Here is a 14,413-nt window from a genome sequence, read left to right on the forward strand (position 1 = left end):
ACGTGGAAAGGAAAAACGAGGCCAAAAGGATAATGGTAGGTAAAAAGGTGAGGTTTGTGGGATTGGATGAAGCAGGGAGGAGAAGTGGGTGAAATAGGGAAAGGAAAACAATATAAAAGGAAAGAATCTGAGTGGGCAGCGGAGGCTAAACAGTCGTCCCTAATGGAGGGCATCAAGTCAATTCGTCAGGGTATTCCTAGTACCAGGAAATGAGAAATGGTTGCCCATAGGTGAGCGTGTGCAGCATTTCGACATAAGGCATGAAACAACCTCGAATCAAACGAAAAGAACTTTATTACGGGTGGCAGAAGCACACACTGGGGTAGGGGAAAAGGGAACAGAGCATTAAGCATATGAGACTGCGACGCGAAGGTCCGCAGCTAAGGCCACTTTGGTTTTACTGACTTGTTGGCCGAGTATCCCCACAGGAGTAAACTCACAACAGGCAGTGTTATCTGCACAGTGCACTGAGACCTGGGCACAGCCCCTCGGGGTGACGAAGGCACTGAAGGCGATGAGACTGCATGGATGAGACTGCACGACCAGACGTTCCTGAGCTTTGGAGGCCAAGGGAGGAGCAACTTGACTACGGTATGCCAATCCAGTGTTGTCTCGTGATGGCGGCGATAGCAAAGACAGAGCGCAAGCGAGTCCGTAATGTGCTGCCCAGAAAAGTCCCGGAGGCACGTGGTGCAAGTTCTTGGTCGCTGCAATTTGTTGAGAAGCAGGGCAGCACTTCCAGTGGCATGTGCACTCCCCATCAGGGCAGCCTCCTTGCTGATGGCCATACCTCACTCACAGGCACGGCAGCTGCCAGGATGTCGTGCGTGAACAAATGTCCACAGCATGCGGTGAGAGCGGTGCCAAAGGTCTCGTTGCCAACAGATCTGCAGGTACGTTTGATGATGCGGAGGGCTGTGGAGTGTAGGGGTTCAAAGAGAGCAAGAAGTCAGGGAGGGCAGTGATGTGGCGGAGTGACTGTGTGCTCACTGCCAGGGCACTGCACTTAAGTTGGACCTCTTTGTAAGTGGTTCGTGCTGTTTGGTGCTGATTCGCGGTGGCATGGATGTGTTCATTCTTGCGGAATGATTTTCAGCCACTCCCTTATGTGGCCTGATTGCTCATTTCCCTTCTTTGATTGACTGATTGATTGATTATAGGGTTTAACGCGCCGACGCAGCACAGGCGATGAAGTTCGCCGTAGTGGAGGGCTCCGGATTAATTTTGACCACCTGGGGATCTTTAACGTGCGCCGAAATCTCGAACACAAACGTTTTTGCTTTTCGCCTCCATCAGAAAAGCGGCCGCCGCGGCCGGGAATCGAACCCGCGACCTCGTGCTCAGCAGCACAACGCCTTAGCCACTGAGCCACAGCGGCGGGTTTGACGTCATTCCAACACAGGCATAGGCACACGCAGGTGGCATTCGTGAACCCCACAAACCACGTGCATGCTTAAGCTCACTTGCGCTAGCTGCCGCCCCGCACTTGTCATCAACGACACCAGCGCATCGAATGTCGACGACCCGCCAGGGGACTTGAAACGCTGTGTCACGACCAACGAAGCTGCCTCTGCGCAACTCAGCAGCTTCGACTTCGGAACTTTCAGTTCAAGTTTACGACAGCTGCCTGTGGAGCAGGTGGCCTCGGCAAGCATCCGGCCGTCGCTTCCTGAAATGGACAAAGTGACCTCGATGTCAGGGACTTCGCTCCCGATGTTATCGCCACTACTGTCGGAAACTGGAAACTGCAGCTGCTGCCCAATTACAATATTTGGTTCATCCACGGGGTGGCTGAAAGACACAATTTCTGAACAGCTTTGGGAGACCTCATTGAAACCACTCTCTCCGGACATAGCCGTCAGTTCATCTGCAAAAGAGCCTTCGAATGTGCGATCGAAAGAGCTTTGGGTGACTTCGTCGAACGGAGGCTTCCCCACTTTTTCTGCAAAATCCAAAGCCCTTTGGGTGGCTTTGTCAATGCGATTTTCACCAGACTTAACGCCCGCTTCGTCTGCAAAAGAGGCTTCAGATACACAATCTGAAGAGTTTGGGGATGCGCCATCAAGGAGACTTCCGTTGGCTGCGACTGCCCCTCCATTCAAGTGAGAGCTTTCGAGCTCACTATCTGAAGAGGCTTCAGCAACGCTGTTGAAGAGGCTTCTGGCAAAGTTCCGGTTCTCCTCAACCGGTCGGCAGGCATCCACTTGATCGGGGGTGACGTCACCACTAAGCGGCGAAAAGCTTGTCGGCGTGTCTGGCGTCTTACAGTCAGCCACCAGAGGGGAAGACGTCAGTTTGGGGGTTGCTGCCTGAATTTTAAAGACCTCTGGTGTGTTTTCTGGACTCTGGCACAACTTGTTCAAGACCTGCTTCTTCAGGCATCTCGCGATGTTCTCTCTTGTGACCGGCTTTAGGTCGTGAACAAGGTTCAGCTTTTCATCGAAGAGGTAGCAGATACCAGAGTCGCTTTGCAGTTCTTTCATCAGTCTCTCTAGAACCTGGAGAAGAGCATGGAAGAACATGAAGGTTGATTGCACATGAAATCGATTGCACGTGTACGTCAATATTTTGAGATTCTCTCCGGCATTCTGATATGCAAAACATCAATTAGCTACTTCAAATGGCACGTCGTTTTTGGATCCTGTGTAGGATGCCATATGTGTGCCATCGTGCTCGATTTGACTCGCAACACACAAGTGGTGGCCGAAGCTGCTCCTCAGGTGCTTGTAACACCGCGCAGCAGAGCGTTCGAGAACTAAAGGGAGAGGAGGTCAGCTCATTCAGTAATGAACGGCATCCCCCGTGGGTTCTGCTTCCAGCTGTCTTGCCGAGTGCACAGCGTTCAAACGGGGCTGATATAGATCAAATCGGCAAAAGTACGGCTGCTCGAAAATTGACGTGTAGGGGTTTACTTGCTGCTATTGCACCACGAACTGCGGACCTTCTATCACACGTTTTCAATGCTCAAAAAAACTTATCGTACAAGTCGGAATATAGGTATAGACTTCTACCAAAATATTAGCTGAAAAGTCACCCCTCGACCTGTATACCAATCATTGGCTTAATATTAGTTGTCATCTGGCAACCAGGCAGCCCAATAGGCCCGTCTGAACCGCAAACGCACCATCACCAACGAGATCAATGAGACGTCCGCCATCTTTTTTTTTGTTGTTGTTGCTGTCAGTGAGTATGTGCATGCTGTCTTCTTCTTGCGCGAGATAAGTTCCGCCATTTGGCACCAGTTCATCACAGCACTTAAAAGAAACGTCATATTACTATGCTCAAGCAACGGCAACATGCCCGTCTAGCACCAGATCACTGTCACCAAAAAGAGTGTAAACTACTGGGGTAAGCTGCAGGGACAGCTCTCAGTATGCAACGCTCGGAAGACCTCGTTTCGTGGGCGCCGCGCTGTGCACTCGGAACAAAGGGACAAAGCGGCGACTTTTGTCCGCGAGCATCATGCGATGTTGATTTGAATGACTATCTGGCAACAACCCCAAGACGCCTGCTGGCCGCCTGCACGACCGCCCCTCGTGATGGTCTGCACATGGGTGTCCCATGCTTGGTGCTCACTCCCTGATGACACAGTCTTGTGAATGTATAAGTGCTCCATCAGCGATTCCCCGGACTGCACTGAGGACGACTTGCCATGTTTCTGCAAGATTTCAGACAGCTCTAAACAAGTGCTTATAGTTTCAATAAAATGACGCTGTATACCTAATTTGTTTCCCCCCTTTCTCGGCCGCAAGGTAAGCAGGTCGACCTATTGTCTGGCTCGACCGATATTCCAACTTGCACGGTAAGCCCCCTAACTTCAGTAGTGTGGCTACAGTGACAAAATAAGGCCAGAAATGGCGCATTTGACTGCGGGAAACATTGCACGAACGTGAAGCAGACACAATAAATAACTCTCGTTTTAACGAGTGCTTACAACACTATTTACAGTTAAACCCCGTTATAATGAGATGGCTATAACGAAATAATGGATATAACGAGCAACTAATCCCCTTAGAAAGTCTCCATAGAAATCGATCTATTTAATACCTCGTTTTAACGAGGTAAAATGTGTTCGTTATGGGATGTAACGAACAGATTTCATGAGAAAAAAAAAAATGTTGAGCCAACTTCTCGACAGTGCACAACGCGAATCTGAAATGGTGCGCAACGCGACAGCTGTATTTAGCAGTTCAAAACTCCCGCCATGCATCCTCCAGCAACGTGTGCAAAGCTGGATGGACAGCGCGCCACGCGTCCACTACGCCCACGCGGCCATTCTCGCCTTCCTCTCGCTGCACATGGCACGCAGCCAAAGCACGCGGCACGCACGGCCAAGGCACGTTTGCCGGCACTCGCCTCATCATTCACCAACGTGCGCTGCGGGAGCTGCGTTGTTAAGGTTGTGTGCATGGTTTCTTTTTAGTGCTTAAGCCTTAGCATTTATCGTGCTGCGCGTGTGATACGAGAGTTACGAATGCGCCAGGCGAGAAACGAAAACGAAAGACTATACACTGTTGCGTACCTTGAAGTTCCTGGTTGAGACAGGATCGGCCATGTCAAATATAGGGGAGTACCAATTCCGAAGCCTGTTCGGCTATCCAACCCCGCTGAGTAGTTTCCGTCTCACCCTGTTGGATTTCTCATGCAGGAAGATTCCCGTTCTCGGGAACCTTCCTGTGGGAACCTTTGGAAACCTTGGGAATTTCACGCTCTAGTCTTGCACAAGGGGAAAGAAGCAGTGATAATTTTTCAAGTTTCACCATGTGGGACATCCCTCCTTGGCCTGGACGCTGTTCAAGCCCTCGGACTTCGCATCATGGGAGAAGAATTCCGCTGCCTGCACATGTCCACAGAGGGATGCCCAGAAGCCCTGCTTACAAGCCCAGGCCTTCGTCCTCAAAACCAAGCGCCTAAAGGGTCCCTCAGCCCTCCCAAGTTTGGTATGCTGCCAACACTCTGGACTAAGTTTGGTCACTTGTTTTTGCCTGGCCTGGAAATTGTCAGACATGCAACATAAACCTCTGTCGTAGTACCCGTTGTGCAAAAGCTGAGGCCCCTACCATTTTCAGCCCGCCAGGCAGTCTCCGACGAGATCAAGAACCTACATGCAGTCGATGTCATTGAGAGAATCAATGCCTCAGAGTGGGTCTCTCTGATTGTAGCAGCCCGCAAAGCAGATGGTAGCAATCGACTGTGTGTCGATCCCCGGGAACCCAAAAAAAAGCTGCAGTAGCAGACAACTTCCCTTTTCCTCATGTGGAGCAGCTGCTTCATGCTCTCAACGGAGCACGCTGCTTTTCCAAGGTAGACCTGGCTTCGACCTACTACCAGGTTGTACTCCACCCAGAAGGCAGGGACCTAACGGCATTTTTAACACATGAAGGCCTTTCTGGATTCGAAAGAGCCTGCTTTGGGTTGACATCAGAACCAGCTGCATTCCAGCAGATCATGACGCAAATTCTTGAAAGCTGCAAAGGGGTCTTGTGCTACTTGGACGTCGTAGTCATTTGTGGCACAATGAGAGGGAACATGGGCAAAACCTGGAGCAAGCACTCGAACAAATTTCAGTAGCTGGACTGAAGCTCAACAAAAAATGCGCCTTCAACACAGCGGAGCTGTCGTTCTTGGGGCACCATGTCAGTGCAGAGGTCATAGCACAGCTCCAAGCCAAGGTTGATGTGATCATTAATGCTCCCGCGCCGAAAGATGCTGCCACGCAACGCTCTTCCTTGCGGCTGGTTGAACACTATTCTAAGTTCGTGCCGTGACTGGCAGAGGAAGTAGAGCCAATGCGCCGTCTACTTCGCAAAGACGTACACTTCAACTGAGACGACACTGCCAAAGAAAGTTTCGCAACAGTGAAAAGACTTCTAGCATCCTACATGGTCCTCAGAATGTTTGACCAGACGCTGCCCGTCACTGTTGCAACGGATGCCTCTGCGTACGGTCTCGGTACCGTACTGCAGCAAGTGGACGGTCCCCATGTGTGGACCCTGTAACGAACCACCAGGCTCTGGTCGCCGTGCTTTCGTCTTGGAGCACAGGACAGCAACCGCTTCATATCACAAGGTGGACCGCACGGCTGCTTCACTACAACTTAAAAATACAGCACCGCAGCGGAGCGCACAATCAAGTAGCGGATGCCCTGTCCAGACTCCCAGTCCCAGACAAAGAGGGTTGCTTAGAGGTGAACGAAGAGGTCGTGTGTTTAGTTACATCGTCTGTACATTGAGATCACCTTCAGGTTACTACCGCCAAGGATGACATACTACGCCAGGTCATGCACTTGTCCAGTCACCGTGGCCAATGCGGAAAAAGCTTTCCACAGAATTGGCATTGCACTACGAAGTACGAGACGAGTTCTCAGTAGTAGCACAGACCGTGTTGTGGTGCCTGCCAAGCTAACAGATACTTTCATCCGGTTAGGGCCTGAGTCCCACCTGCGGATTGTTAAGACTAAGCGGCGCATCAGGGAGAAGCACTAGTGGCCGTGCCTCGACAAGCAGGTTGAGACCGCCATCCGAAGCTTCACGGTTTGCCAAGCCTCAGACAAGAGTGTCAAGCTCGAGCTCGCAAGCACCACTCCAGCCAGTCCCGCTTCCTCACAGGCCTTGGGACAAAGTGTCGATAGACATTATAGGCCCCTTTGAATGTGCACCGGGTGACTGTCGGTCTGTCATCGTGGTGGTGAACTACTCCTGATGGCTGGAGATTGCGTTCTGCAGCGACGTCACGTGCTGCCCGTCATTGCACAAGAGGGTTACCCTACGAAACTGGTCTCAGATCACGTTGAGTGAATTCGGGTGCTTCCTGACAGATAGGGGCCTTAAGCATTTTTTCTCCTTAGTTTACCGCCTGCAAGCCAGTGGCTTGGTTCAAAGACTCAACAGAGTCCTGGAATCGTATATACAACTACCGTAAAATTCCGAGCAAACGCCCCCACCCGTGCAAGCGCCCCCCCACCACTTCAGTGCTAATTTCAAATTTCCGCGCCATTCCGGGAAAGCTCCCCCCCTCCCTCCACGCAGTTATCACGCACCACGTGCAGGCAACACTGGCTTGCTGGAGCCAGTCTAAGAATCCAATCCAATCTGCTTCAACCGAACGCTACACGCAATTTGTTTCTTTGTTTTGGCAGTGGTAGGTAATGCATTCCTACACAGTTGCAAAGAAAATCGAGGTGATCCGATGTCACCGAGAGCACGGGAAAAACGTGCACCAGACCTCTCGACAGTTCAAGCTCGACCGAAAGCGCATACGTGAAGAATTTCGACAATCTCTTGCAGCAAAACTTCGGAAAAGCAAAACTTCGACGGAAGCTAAGCAATGGCGCCCCAGTGTTCAGCGAGTACGTGGACGATACGCTGTTCGAGTTCTTAGAGCGCGAAAGAAGCACGGGACGCGCCGTTAGCAACCGGCTGCTGTCTGAAGAGGCTGTGAAAATAGCAAACAGCATGCAGTTAGGTAACTTTGTAGCTTCCAGCCACTACATAAGCAGGTTTGGAAGCAGCGGTTCGGCGTTGCAATCTGCCGCGCCATGAACGAGAGCCAGAGGACGCCCGAGGAATCTGCGGAGGCATTAAGCGCCTTTCAGACTTCCGCGAACTTCCTCCGATGGCGAAATGACGTCAAAAGGCAACTTTAAGAAGCCGTCGCGGCAGCAGGTCCTTGTGGCGCGCTGCTTCAAGGGGTGCGGCATTGCAAACGCAATCGATGGCTCCGAGGACGGCGACCTGCACGGCGGGCTGGCAGATGTTGGAGCCGTGGTGGCAGAAGACCGGGGTGGACTGGAAGACGAGTGCGCTGAACTGCTTTTGGCTAGAGACTCTGAGGAGCCTTTCGATGGTTTCGAAAGTGACGAACAGCAGTAAGATCAAGCCGTGGCACCCGAACACTGAGGCAGCAGAGTGCTGCAAACTTTTTTTTTTTGCTGCTAAGTTTTCCAATGGTTTCCAAAGTAACTACTAACAGTAACATCTTTTGCGTAATAAAGTTCATCTTCCTAATGAAAGTTTAAAACCAAGCGCACTGCGTTTTTTTTTCCGTAAAAACAATTGTCGCCGCCATCTTGAATTTTGGTACCGTTCCGGGATAGCGCCCCCCCTTTCACTTTGCCGGTAATTCCGCGTTGCTGAGGGGGGGGCGCTTGCTCGGAATTTTACGGTAGGTCTCTTGGAGCAGCGATCGATCGAGGCCACCGTTACAGAGTACTTGCGTATCTACCAGGCCACACCCCCCAGCACCACTGGCCTCTCCCCAGCAGTGTTGCTTCATGGCCACCACATGAGGACATCGTTAGATGTTATTGGCCCCCCACCCCATCCTGCCCGGGAACTGAATAGACTTCGGCGTCGTGCGAAGGAATACCAACAAAGTAAGGCTATCCAGACAAGCGAAGAGCAGCCAGGGAGCCCAGGCTTAATTAAGGCGGGAGCTTATGAGCAGGTGAAACGTCCTGTGCCTGTAAACAAAGGCACCCCTAGCTTTGGTGCCCCACTCAAAATCCTGAAGAGGATAGGACAATGGTCATTCCACCTGGAGGGGGGACCTGGAGGGGGGACTTTTCCTTTTTATCTCTGGAATGCCGTTATTTTGTTGCACACCACCATGCAGCGAAATCCAATTTCTCCTGTTATTTGTTTTGGGTAAGTACGGTGCACAATACTTGCAGTAAATGCCTGCTACGGCTATGACGAAACACAAGCAAATCACGGTGCCCCTTCAACTTTGTTATAACGAGGTTGAAGTGTAAATGTTTCTGAAATGGCTACATTAGGTGCACGTTGTGCATTCAGCAGATCACAAGCAGTCGAACCCATGCGGGTGCTGGTGATTATCGGAAGAGCTGACTCCCTCTCTATTTCTTTAATGCCTCACTGTGTGGCGCCACAAGTGCCCAAAGAGCAGCTCTGGCTGCCACTTGCGTGCTGCGAGTCAAGTTGGGCAGTATTATACCTGTTTTGTGACCGCGGTGGCAGGAAAAGACAAGATTACACTCCAAATATTCATCTTATCTGTATCACAACCTTAACCAGCATGCACTTGTGTTTTCCTGTTCATAAAATAAGAATACAAATATCCGGAAATTGCATTCCCTGACCGGCTCCTCGCAATGGCAGCCCACCTCCAGCAGCAGAGTCCACTGGTGCTCGTTCTCCCAGTCCGACTTGTTGGGCTTGTTCAGTCGGTGTCGCACCACGACCGTCTTGATGGCGTAAGAAGACAGCGGCCACTTGTAGGCGTCCCTCAGGGCCTGCAGTGCATAGCCGCACGTCTTCACGTAAGCCTCACCCTCTGGTTCTGAATGTGAACACACAACTCGAACACTTAAGGATCGTGGATTCATAAAATAAGGAAGGCACTGCTTGTTGTCCGACAAAAGCCAGGACGGCTACGAACGGTGTGATCATTCCATTAAGGGTGACATTGGTCTTAAAACAACTTTGTGAAACCTGCCGGTCTTGCTGTTTTACGCACTAATTTCAAATATGCCATTATTTTTTCAGTAAGTCAATTAGTTCCCAAGATAATTAGATATAATTAGCCATTGTTGGTCAAACAATAGACAAAACAGTGTTGGTCATAAAACTGTAATCTTTATATTTCCCAATACTACGAACCCTACGAAGACAAAATACAACTGGGTTCAGTTTGAAAAAACTAGCCTCCATTCCAGCCATGAAAGACATTCAAACAAAACAAAACAAAAACTGTGGCTGATTCCTCTGTCATGGGAATCGGTACAGCACAAAAGTAAAATGTGCAGCGAAATCTGCAGCGACGTCCTGCTAGCGGGTCGGTTCAGGAAATGTGCGACCACTTTGGTCCTACTCCGTGGCGTATACAGCAGACAGTTGCGTTGTGATGAGCTCAGCTTGTGGAATGCGAGAGGTAGAATTTGTAGCTTGAACCGCGCACGCGCGAACGCATTCCGCTACTCACTGGCGTTTCTCTTCACATCAAATCAGTCGGCTTCGCGCCATTCGCCCATCGGCGTCGCTACGACACAGCTTACACCAACTGTTGGCGCTTGTTAGCCTCACGATGCACTACTTCGTTTCTCCTCTCCTAGACGGCAGCACCATCCGTGTCAATGAAACTTTTTCTGGCATTTCTTTTGTATTCATTGCGCTGGCGGTTTTTCACCGAAATCTTTGTGTATCTGGGAATACAACACTTTCGTGTTAAAAACGCAGAAAACATTGAAAACTTTGAAACTTTGTGCTGCAGTAACAATAAAGTGGCAGGGGTGACTTTAGGGGCCCGCACTTTTCTTAAAAATACCGCTATCAGTGTGTTAACTGCACGTTAGCATTCAAGTGATATGACCATATGGAACATGACGCCCCACTACAATTGCCCAGTCGCAATTCCTGGCTGCGGTTTTGGCCATTGGCCACCAATCGGCCGCCCGAAAATTCTGTGACGGCATAGAGAAACTGCTGAAAAGTGGATGGGAAATCACCACTGCTTCATGTGTTTTCTCTAATGTCCAGGATTCTTTGTTTAACGTTTGCAATAAGATTGGTATCGTTGTTACCGGTACAAAGCAGCCTTTTAAATGGACTAAACTTGTACCATTCTCGTGGCCCCCTTTAAGGAAACACCAGCAAATCGGTTTCAAACAAAAGTCTCACCTTCCTACAGCCATTTTAGGGATGATTCTGCGCCAAAAGGTGCCTTAACTGCTGATAAATAGCTAATCAAACATGATGCAAACAGTGACTGCAGCAGCTGCTGCTTGCGTCATGATAAACCAAAAGCAAGCGAGGCAGCCACGATGTATAGCAGTGTAGAATCAACTGAATACAATGCTACCACGTACCAAGCGGTTGGGTTAGTTTTGGTCAAATCTGTTGTGCTTTCACGAACTCCCACGTCCTTTGCTGCTCCAGACCACTAAGCACAATGTTCCTTCGTGGGACCCTTGATCAGCATTGACGCTTTGTTGGAACAAAAACTTAGTTTTTTTGAGGCCCCGCTAATGGTGGCACCGACGAGTAGTTCGCAAGCTTCCTTGAAAAGTAGTACCGCTGCCCCAAGTATGGATGAGTAGCACCACCCAGCGGCAGCCAGGAAAGGCGTTGGGCACGCCAGACGATTAAGTAGGGGTGTGCAAATGCCGAATAGTAACTTTCGAATCGAATACCGAATCAAATTCGGAAAAAAAGCTGAATATCGAATCAAATATTGAATATCAATTTTTTTTTTTTTTACAAGCATAGATTTTTCATAGGTTTCTTGTGCAAAAGCACAAGCTACTTCGCATGCTCGGAAGACAAGACATTCTTTTTCAGCCCGGAGGACGCACTTTTCAACTCGCACCGGCGGTACTCCAGGTATCCCGAGCGGGCAAAATACGCATTAAAAAAGAATGACTTGCACTGGAGTTGCTGTACTGCAATCACAGGTGACGACTATACAGCGCCTCGTAACTCAGAAGCAAGCACTTTGCAAGCATGAACAACAGGACACGAAAACACGGCATATCCACAATCATGGACCACGACGAGGCACTTCTTCAGAAGCACATGGGCAGCGTGAAGCGTGAATAAATACATAGCGAAAGGAAAGCTCGCACACTACAGTCGCCGTGCACAAGCCTGCACTAACCACTGCAGTCTAAAAACAAGTAAACATGCAGTAACCATACCCCAACTGCAACAAAAACAGCTGGAACCGCTTTTGATTTTAAATTAATGGAACCGCTGTCGAAACAGTGGCAGTCTTTACCGGAAGCTGCCCTAACATGTAAACATCCAGTTGCAGAATTCAAAATGGCGGCCAGGGTCGACGGCGATGGCTTGAAAAAAAATCTTATCGAAGCACTCGCAGATTACTCCGTGCAGCAGGATAAAATATACAGCCTCTGCAAGGCGCGCTCGCCGAAAGCACGATTTGGGTGAAACTTGCCGAGCAGACGGTGCAGGAACAGTGCGTAAGCGTGCACCGACGTCTGTCACTTTTGCTTCATTCGGAAACTCCGCTCGACTATTCGAAAACTCGAATAGTAGATATTTGATTCGCGAATCAAATTAATCAGAGGTACTACTCGATTCGTATTCGAATATTTGAGTATTCGCACACCCCTAGGTTTAAACGCTTCCAGAGCAAGTTGTGTGGTATAGCCAGCGGCGGCGGCACCTGTCTCCACATTTTCGCTATTTTCTACCTTATATTAAAAAAAGCTACGCGTAAGTATGGTATATTCGTGTTCTCAGTGAGCTAATCTATCGATATAGAGCAACTTGTGTTCAGTGCCCTGTCTTGTCATTTCTGCTCTGTTAAGCGCTGTTGTTTAAATTCGGTATGTACCAACAAGCGCGCACTAACACACTTTTTCAGTTGTATTTTGACTTCAGTGTCCCTTTAGGTCAGAAACTTCTTTAGCATTTGGTGTACTTTTAAAAATATGCTCGGTGGAGCATCTGAAGCAGAAAAATGCGATACCTCAGGTTTTTTGTGAGCATGACAAACTGCGTGTACATTACTTTCGCGGAAGTCAGAAGCAACAAAATACAATTCATTTCACTTCCTTTCCGATTTTCTCATAGAAAAACTAGAGGCACCCGGATATCTGTTTTCGATTGGTTGTAGGGTTTAATACGCCGACGCAACGCAGGCGGTGAGGCGCGCCATAATGGAGGGCTCCGGATTAATTTTGACCACCTGCGAATCTTTAACGTGCGCCGAAATCTCATACACATGGGCGTTTTTGCTTTTCGCCTCCATCAGAAAAGTGACCGCCGCAGCTGGGAATCGAACCTGCGACCTGATATCTGGTTTCAATGACAAGCTCCCACGTTGTGAACTTCACAGAATGAAGTTCCAAAATTTCGCAATTTCTGGAATTTCATGAAAAAAAGAAAGACATTTGGGTTTATTTTATAAATTTGAAACAGTCAGCAACAACTTTTGCTTGGAAATGTACTTCTTTTCAGCGACCAGAAGCCAAGGTCATGCAGTGTCTAATAGCGTCCTCGATAAACACGCACCGGTGTTGCCCCCAAAACCGGCGCGGTGCACAGTGCCCCACGACGGTGCGTACCGGCACGGAGCGTTGATCGAGGACAAACGGGGCGGTTCTACCCAGGCGCCATCTCTTAATCTAAGAAATCAACTCATAAAAACGTTCACAAGTAGCAATACAGCACTGTAATGAGACACAGCGCTATTAGAACGTGGTATTTATTGAAGGCCAATGATTATATGTACGCACAACTTAAATCCGTCACACATGCGGAACAACGTACCGCCACCGCTTTCACTAAACAGGTATACATACAAGCTGCTTCTCATCTTCGTTTGAGCCATAATGCGAGTGCCTGTTTTGTTCCGCCCTTCCGTTACAGCAAAACAAGTAGGTCTTCATCGCCTAGGCAATCCGGTGACAGTTCATGATAATTCCATCGAACGAAACGAATGTCAATCCCCAACTGTCTGGCAATGCATGCAGCCGTCTTTGAAGTACACGAAGTTCGCGTCCTCATTTACAATCTCTGGCCGTTGTTACCGCCCGTTAGGAGCCTGTCGCATCGTTGCCCGATGAATTCACAAGCACGCCATCCTTGTCAGCAACAATACACAGCTCCTCCTGCCTTGACACGAGTAAACACGAGTGCGGCGATGCGCCATCGCTGCAGCAGACGGCGGAGGAAGCCCCTTCGCCGCCTTCGCCGGCGTCGTCCGCGATGCATCTCGGGATTGCGCCCTGGCGCACCGTCGACTCTCTTGGTGCGCGGCGGTGCAACCAAAAATTGCCCCGCGACGGTGCGCCCCGGTTTATCGAGGACGGATGGTGCACACCGGTGCGGTTTATCGAGGATGAAAAGGCGCACCGGTGTGCCCCGGTGTGCACCGGTGCGGTTAATCGAGGATGCTATTAAAGGTTCCCACAAGAAAGAACTAATAAACATCCAAGAAGAAAAGGAAGCAAATTAGCGAGGCTTTTGGCCAACCGAAGGCGTTCTCACCTTCACCAGCCGAATGACGGGCTTGATGCATCCGCAATCCTTGATCAGTTTCTTCTCGATGTCTGGGAAGTGCACCCTCCACGCGTGCACCTCTTCCTCCTCATTGCCCTTCCCTTTGTCCTTGGGTGTCTTTGGAACCATGACCCACCTTTTGTCGATCTGCCGTCACAAAAAAAAAAAAAAAAAAAAAAAAATGTCCCCCCCTCAGTGAGAATGCATCCCAGTGTAATACGTAGGGACATATCCTTGCCTGAAGCCAACTGTGAATCATGTTCTATAATAAAAGGGCTGACAGAGTTGCTACAAGCTGGCACTCACTCCAGCTGACACACATCCTCAATGACCGTGGGGTTTAACGCGCCGAAGCGACACATGGCCCATGAGGCGCAGCGTAGTGGAAGGCTCCGGATTAATTTTCACTACCCGGAGATCTTTAAGGG

At 49.7% G+C, this 14,413-nt stretch overlaps 1 protein-coding gene across 1 annotated transcript in view; it reads right to left on the reverse strand.

Moving 5' to 3' along the window:
- Positions 1-274: 274 nt before the first annotated feature.
- The window catches only part of LOC144159232 (cyclic GMP-AMP synthase-like receptor), a 37,147-nt gene continuing 23,008 nt past the window's right edge, over positions 275-14,413 (reverse strand). Inside the window, exons 7-9 of the mRNA XM_077690596.1 lie at positions 13,974-14,132; positions 9,125-9,253; positions 275-2,498 (exon numbers count right to left, since the gene is read on the reverse strand). Coding sequence (XP_077546722.1) covers positions 1,389-2,498; positions 9,125-9,253; positions 13,974-14,132 — 1,398 coding nt within the window. The 3' untranslated portion in view covers positions 275-1,388. The remainder of the gene's footprint in view (positions 2,499-9,124; positions 9,254-13,973; positions 14,133-14,413) is intronic.

The sequence above is a fragment of the Haemaphysalis longicornis genome, unplaced genomic scaffold (genome assembly GCF_048455015.1).
Source record: "Haemaphysalis longicornis isolate Haplotype H1 unplaced genomic scaffold, Haemaphysalis longicornis Haplotype H1 scaffold_10, whole genome shotgun sequence".
NCBI classification, from domain to species: domain Eukaryota; kingdom Metazoa; phylum Arthropoda; class Arachnida; order Ixodida; family Ixodidae; genus Haemaphysalis; species Haemaphysalis longicornis.